This window comes from Leptonotus elevatus, chromosome 9 (genome assembly GCF_054856555.1).
Source record: "Leptonotus elevatus isolate MCC_2025b chromosome 9, RoL_Lele_1.0, whole genome shotgun sequence".
Taxonomy (NCBI): Eukaryota; Metazoa; Chordata; class Actinopteri; order Syngnathiformes; family Syngnathidae; genus Leptonotus; species Leptonotus elevatus.
In genome coordinates, this window is record NC_141247.1 from 14,174,292 (window position 1) to 14,182,058 (window position 7,767).

At 41.5% G+C, this 7,767-nt stretch overlaps 1 protein-coding gene across 1 annotated transcript; it reads right to left on the reverse strand.

The window, feature by feature from the left end:
• Positions 1-518: 518 nt before the first annotated feature.
• On the reverse strand, positions 519-7,498 carry LOC147168475 (eukaryotic peptide chain release factor subunit 1). Its single transcript, XM_086085495.1, has 11 exons — positions 7,347-7,498; positions 6,901-7,010; positions 4,907-5,082; positions 3,964-4,103; positions 3,725-3,863; positions 3,420-3,610; positions 2,329-2,458; positions 2,016-2,189; positions 1,867-1,931; positions 1,647-1,794; positions 519-1,207 (listed from the first exon to the last, which is right to left on the reverse strand). The coding sequence occupies exons 2-11, from the start codon at positions 6,984-6,986 to the stop codon at positions 1,125-1,127; spliced, it is 1,332 nt and encodes a 443-aa protein (XP_085941621.1). The 5' UTR covers positions 6,987-7,010; positions 7,347-7,498; the 3' UTR covers positions 519-1,124.
• Between the last annotated feature and the right edge of the window lie 269 nt (positions 7,499-7,767).

The following is a 7,767-nucleotide window of genomic DNA, read 5'->3' on the forward strand; positions in this document are numbered from 1 at the left end:
AGTGTCAATTTTCACCTTAATATAAAGCCCTAAACGTGCATAACATATGGAAAGTGCATATTTTTCTTTAGCATTTAATTTAAAAGTATGTTTTCTGTCTACCTTTTACCTTGACATTTTTGCCACATAGTGGCTCAAAAATGCTGAGTACTTTCTGATGATTTAAGATGCAAGGTATTTAGAAATAGGTACACAATTGCACAATCCATTTGAAACACAAACACACCTCACTAGTGGAATATATGTTGGGATTGATATTCAAAAATATGAGGGATTTAATCTTGGTAGTAAAGCAAATCAAACAAGGAATTCTTCCAAAACTTATTTCTGCTGCCGGAATTTTGGAAACACTGATTCATTTTCAACAAAAAGTTGGATAATAATGACTCAAACATGTGGAATTACTGTGCAGTCATGCATACATCACATCTGACAACTGGGAAATCTTCTGGTTTCTTCAAGAAGATGGGCAGGCTGACGGCAGAAGTTTGAGAGCACAGGAGATGAGGAGGTAGCAATGGTTTTCAGCAGTTCAAATTTTAATACGTTGTCCCCCTTTCTCTACAGAAACCCAGGTAAAAAAAAAAAATCCCCCACTTTCATAAAATACAACAGCAGCAGTTGCCAGTAAAAAAATGAAAAGAAAAAACTGATTAAGCATAGAGGGGAGGACAGAGGGATGGGAGAAAAGGAAAATACTTTTTGTATAGTATCTGAGTTCGTCTTCCAACCGGGTTGAGGGCAGCAAACACTCTGGGAACTTGCTGTTGTGTTCATTCAAAATGGAGGGAAACGGGGGGCTATAAGGAACAAAAATGAGTCGAGTCCAATCCAACCAGGGGAAGGAACCAGCACTCTAAGGCAGGGATTTATTCAGGAAAGGCTTTCTCCCTCTCGGGATGAAAGAAAATTTCACTCCTCTTCAGCCTGTGTGATGTACTTCAATGTGTGTACAGATGAAATGTATGTGCAAGGTTGTGTTTTCAACAAGTAAATTGGAAGTTGGCTGTCATTACGTGGTCAACACAGTTGAGCCCCTCACTTGCTGCAAGAGAGGTGGCATTTTTCTTTCCTTAATTCTTCATTCCTTTGTTTTTTTTCTCTCCCAATCAGTCCCCGACTACCTAGTAGTCATCCAAATCAAAGAACTCATCGTCCTCTCCTTGGTACTCCATGCCCTGGAAGTCCACCCTGTACCTCAAGATACCTGGGAGGACGACAAAAATTGACAATATTATTGCTCATCAATGAGCGAGCTGTACAGTTTGCCATGATGTTCATCATTAATTTGTCATAAAATTTTAATTACAAAAGTATTATTTCCATCATAATTGTATTTTACAATTGGCTTTTTGTTCATATTGTCGCTGCTACATAAAAAAACACGTATGCCCGTTTCATTTTTTTTCTCGATGTCTGCATTCAGTTTCATCTAAAAACATACAAATAAAACACGTATGTACCCCCCCCCTTTTTTTTTTAAGTTTTTGGGATGAAACTGAATGCAGACACCCCAAATAAATAAAATTAAAACAAAAGCGACTATATACTTTTGGTATTAGAATCTCCATTCATTGTAACCAGCATTTTCTAATGCATCTGCAGATTTAAATTTGAATCTTCTGCTGTGACTCAAAAATGCTCACCCCCGATGCCTCCAAAGCCCTTGACAAACTGAGATCCTTCTTGGCTCTTGTCTGTGACAATTTCCAGCGTGGCTCCAAATTTCTTGTAATTGTTGGCAAACCACTCCAACAGCGGCATGCTCTCGATCAGCTCGTGTTCTTGCCCCGTCTGTCGAAATCAAGGCAGAGGGATTCAACAATTTAACTCAACACAATTTAGTCCAGTGTGTGCAGTCCTCACCTCTTTGTCCGTGAAATGAGATTTGTCTTTCTCCTGTTCAGGTGTTAAGTACAAAGTCTTCTCATCTGGGAATCACAGAAACCACATTGAGCATTGAGGTTGCACGATTCACATTTAGGTGACTTCTGGCCTATGCCGTCTATGTGTACCATTCTCAGCTCCGTTGCTCTCGGCCCCATGCACACGTAAAATGTAACGCATGGTGTCTAAGTTCTCGTAGACTATGAGGATCTCCACCGCTCCCATCTCCAAGGCTTTCAGTGTGTCCTCCACTCCAAAGCAGTACTTCCCCGTGTCCTGACTAATCTCATCAAAGTATCGTCCTGCACAACCACAAACGAGAGCCTTTTTAAATAAATAGCTTTTTAAAAATATGACAGGGATTTGGCAAATCTCACAGGCACCTATTTCTCTTGTCAGGAACTCTGAAAGTTGCCCCACCATGTTAATAAAACAACTTGCCTATTAGCTTCTTCTCTTGGATGAACTTGACATTGGAGAGAACTTCTGCTGAGAGCTCAATGGCCTGGTTGAAGCCATTTTCTCCACCATAGGAGATATCCACTAACTTCAGAACTTTGGCCTGTAACCTCTATTATTAAAAAACAGATACGTCCAATGGTTAAAAATAGAAGCGACAATGTCAATCAACCAATCAAATAAAATATGTTGCGTGTATATTGCTAATTGTGTGCAAGTTAGTTCCGACCAAGCATTTTAATTGGACAAGAGTCATGCCACGAGTAAAGATAGAGCACAACAGCACTGGGACTTTAGACTTCACATATGACAAACCAATGGACAGTGGTAATCGAATGATTGTGGGCTGTAAAAAAAAAAGAAAAAAAAAAGGCTTGCAAAGATGGACACATTTCTACATATAAAATTTTATCAAAGAATAAATACTCTTCGATACGGAGAGAAGCCCGAAGATGTCACCGCAAACCCCCAAGCGTGCTCATGTGAACCAACGACAAATTAATGCTTGTGGAGATACTCATTCATACAGTTTATGTCATTCTCAGGGCTTAGAATCGATTGCAACTGGACTTAATGACACATCAAGTGTACAAACAGGAGCTGACACTCGGCTAACATGCTAATGCAAGTAATGAGTGCACAGATGTCACATTTGTTTCGTCACATCAATTGATTTCAGTTTGCATTTCCAAACTACTTATTGTAACTTGATCATAGTGGAGCACCCACTAAATGGCATAATAAAGTGAAATGATGACTTGACGTGCAGTATAGTGGACTAATGCTCCAACATGCTCTGTGAGAGTAAAAATGTAAATCACGTCTAATATATCAAAGATTTATTTTCAAATAAAATATGAAACTATTTCAAATAATTTCCAACTAAATGAATACATTAAAGAGTAAATCACACGGTGAATTTAAAGTAACTAAACCATAAGTACACCCTCCCCAGACATATTTTCACCAAGTGACCATGTTAACTGTAACATAATATGTTAACATCGTCGAATGAAAAAAGAAAAAAAAAAGTTAAACTTAACATACTTCAGATAATTAGAGCACATACTTACGGGGTCAAACATGTCAGACTGGCTGAGCTCAGTCTTGAAGTCGGCAGAACCAGCCAAAACCATTCCTGCAACATTGACTTTGTCGTTGGACACAAAGAGCTGGACAGCCGTTTCAGCCACTTTCCTCACGTAGTTGTGCCTCTTCTCCATTCGTAGACGGGCAAAACGCAAAGCTGACTGTCCTCCTCTGCCTAAGACAAAGATGAGAAGTGTAAAAGTTCCACTGAGGTTATTCATGGAAATAAAGTCCTTGATGGGTTGAAGCAAATATAAAAATCGGTTGCGTGAGTATTGTGGTATAGTACCGTGCTTCTTAGGTAGGTCCACAGTGAACTTGTGCAGAACCTCTCTGGTGTTCCCCTGCAGCGTGCCAAAAAGCGCCCCACTACCGTCAATCACAATAAAGCCAAACTTACTGTCATCAGAGAGCAGGGCTGTCAATGCCTACGTTTAAAAGGAAAAGATGGAGCGCATGAGACAAAATGGAATGGGTACAAATTCAAAACGATATGGCAATCCAGCCTACACAAGAGAAAACACCTACCTCGGTATGGAACTTGTTGTCACAGAGGTACAGGGAGGTGTTGATTGGCTTAAAAGGCTCAAAGTCTATATTAACTTTTTTCTCCTTCCCTTCGTCTGTAACAATGGTGCCACAGTACACAACTAAACCATTGGGTGGCACTGTAGAGAGAAGAGTAAAATAACACATTCATTACAGCTTGAGGTAATGATTACACATCAAATGTTGCCTATGCTCAGCCATCCAACCATTTCACCCATATGCCAGAATATTGTTGACATTACTACCGTATTTCGAAAGGGTGTTTCCCATTGGGTAAAACATACTTCAGATAAGTGTTTTTAAATGTCTACAGTCTTGCCCGGAACAGCATGTTAACAATTGCTCAGTCCTTCTTGCCCCACTTTCATCAGGTCACCCTGTGCATACTCCATCAGAACATAAACATAAACAAAGGAAAGCTTTCTACAGACTGTTCCCATTAAAAAAAAATCTAAAGAGATGAGCTCTGAAATGTAAGAAGGTCAAGTAACAAGAACTTTAACTCAAAACCTAAAACGTTTACATTTTGTCTCAGTGACAACTTAATTATGTCACCTATTTATAAATGATGGGTTGAGATATCAACACAAGTGTAACATTGCATTTATAATTGATGAGAAAATGCATTACATTTGTGACTATTTTGAGTTGACATACACAGCCTGTAAGTGCTCAGATAGCAGCACTATGAGTTAAAGTACCCACGGACATCATCTTATACCCGCACAAAAAGTTGCGGACTTTGCTCAAAGCTACTGAACCCACCCACCCCCTGCCAATGAATGCGGGTGCCGCAAAAAAATATATGGCGGTATGAAAGTTGAATTCCACCCTGAATTTGTATCACCAGTATAATAAATTAAACAGAAATTAAAGATGGCAAGATATTACGGTAAGTTTCTATTGAATGTGTTTGACCTACCCTTGTTATAGAGCTTTAGTCTTTGCTGTACAGAGGTGATGGCCCCGAGTACGGAGAGTCTGTTGACTCGACTCTTGATGTTGGAAGCGGTACCAAACTCATCTGCCAACATTTTGGCCACTCTGGAAATCTGGTCCTTGGGTGGGATGATCAGAGAGATCATGCTGGTGCCATTACTAGGAAAAGGAAAAAAAAAATTGAATTAATTTTTTTTTTTTTTTACCTATTTGTCGACATATGGGGGGAAACCTATCCCCTATTATTTCCTCCCCCCACACATTTATTTCTTTTTTTCACCCAATCCATCACTTCAGTGTTAAAAATAAAAAATCATTATAGCAATTATAAGTGACAGTTTCGTGTAGATTTTGGCTTTTTGCGATCAGACTGTCCCTAGCACCCCCCCCCCCCACCACCACCACCACCCCCACCCCTGAATAGTGTGGCTTCAACTACATACACTGTAAGTAAGCAAGTATTGTACTGCCTTGTCAGTTGTGCGATGCTTCATAATGAATGCATAAATTCATGACACTGTTTGATTCAGGGAGAATAAAGAAACCTAAAAAAAATCCTCAGCTGATCACTTTCTGAAGTTTTGCCAAATTTGTTCAAGTGAACACTCTGGTTCCTTCCTAGCAATGGGCATGCTTTCACAGTGGCTGGAGCGGCAGTCCTCAACGGCCTGGCAACGGACAATTGCTGGCTGCAGCGGTGGGGAATTTTTGGCCTAATTTCTCGCCGCCCGACTCAGCTCAGTTCAACAGGCCGTTGGCAAAAGCAAGGTATACAGTGGGCAGTGACATGATGAGGATCGTTTAATTTCACCCTCTTTTACTTCTAAGTCAATCTTACTCCAAATTCCAAGGCAGCCACCATTACGTACCAGTTGTTGCAGCTGATTGGTTGGATTAGCTTAGCTAGAATTATATTATTATATAATTTATGTTATACTGTATGTTTTTATGAAGTGCAATACTGGAGAGTGCTTTTTTTTTTTTAAACAAACATTTTTGCTGTTGAAAAAGATTAATGGCATTTGCGTTCGTTTCAATTTGGAATGATCACAATAGAATACATCTAAACATCACATCACTGTTATGGTTTCCAACTACAACTGTACAAAATTGTATTTATGCGACTACACAGACAATATGTATCGCTTCAAACACTATAATGTGAGACTCAAAAGCAGAGGACAGATTTTTCAGGCACATAGGGCTGAATACAAGTTCCACTTCTCCCACATTATCATTTCTCCATTCACTGGCCACACAAAAGGGCCACAAGCAGGCTGACACATCAGTGAGTGGCAGGTAGCAACAAGCAGGGTGGCTATGAAGGAAACGACCACTGTGTATGGAGGATGGACTACATTCAATAAAAAGTTGCAAAAAGTTAAAATCATATTATCTTCACGAGCGATTTTGTAATCTTTGACTATGTTGAAACTATTACGTTATATCGACGCTACTGTCATGAATTAAGCATAGCCTAATGGTCTTTTAGGACAGATTCCCACCAACTTTGACATTACTTGGAAAAAACATGCAAGTATTTCGGGTGACTAATAGATCGAGTGGAAGCGAGCCGACCTCCCATTTTCATCAACTAGCTATCTCGCTAAAGACATCCATGGCGGCCTCTCTCCAGAAATGACGTTTATAACGGCTGTCTTCAGCATCGCTGTTCTTTATCTGATTACAGTACTGTCTATTCTCCCCTCGTATGCGAAAATGGGCAAAAACGTCGACGTGGTCACGTAGTTACAAACGTTGTTCTTTTTTTTTGAACGCGATGATGGCACCCATTCACTAGCAGCCACAGCGGCAGAAAGCTAGCAATGCTAAGCTAACCACTCCCAAAGTCGGCCCTTCGTAGCTGATGTCCAGCTGTTGGGACTGGGCACGTTTAACAGTAACCTCAGCCGGGTAACGCCGTATTAAGTCACCGCGGCCGACGTCTACCGCACGGACACAACATCGCGTCCTTACCCGCGGGCAGCTTCCAAACTTTTGATCAGCTTCTTGATTTTCCAGATCTCCACGTTCCTGTCCGCCGCGCTGGGGTCGTCCGCCATCTTTCTGCTGTAGTTGATCAGCACCTAAAATTAAGGGAAATTGTTGTAAATACGATATAACAGTCGGCACAACCAAAAAAGATTGGCACACATTCATAGTCGGGTACCTCGCCAAATGAATGGTGCGGTGTCTTTTAAGGCACCTGGCCAGTATTGAAGCTCCGACTGACAGTAGACGATAGCTTCAACCCCGGCTCCTCTCGCTCAGTAAAGTGCGCGGAGAGCTAACAGGCCTACAGTCTGCCAGGCCCTAAAGTCCACCCCATTCTTACCTAATTCGACCTAATTTTCCCCCCGTTCCTCTCGGCAGCAACCGCGGTGCTTCGATTCAACCAGCAGAAATCACAATGAATCACATACCTGCCTCGGACAACGGCGCTCCGCTCGCTGTTTTCTACTCTACGTCGAGTCGGTGGTCCGAGGGATGACGTTGCCTTTCCGCCGGTTTCTCTCCTCCACACGCCGCGCGTGGTGCCGCCGACTGAGCTCACATGTAGGAGGTGGTTCCAAGTGGTGGCGTTCACTTCCTGGAAACCGCATAGAAACCAATGGTAGCATGTGACCTGTGCGTCAATCATCATACGCGACGCAACCATTGGATGACTCATGGCAATAGCGCGTCATAGAGGAGAAGGCGCATTTCGCAGTTGTTTGTGGGATATGTAGTGAATGTTTTAAGGATATTAAACCAGGCGAGTTAATTTGTTTCCCTCCAACGACCGCATACAGACTAATCGAAGGATGCAAGGGCCTCTTTGATATTCGTTACCTTTACTTTGTT

Coding starts and splice junctions, on each gene's coding strand:
- LOC147168475 (XM_086085495.1), bottom strand. CDS start 6,986: ATGGCGGACGACCCCAGCGCGGCGGACAGGAACGTGGAGATCTGGAAA. Junction 1,932..2,015: donor GAGCAACGGAGCTGAGAATG/GTACACATAGAC, acceptor TGTGATTCCCAG/ATGAGAAGACTTTGTACTTA. Junction 1,208..1,646: donor GGGCTTTGGAGGCATCGGGG/GTGAGCATTTTT, acceptor TCGTCCTCCCAG/GTATCTTGAGGTACAGGGTG.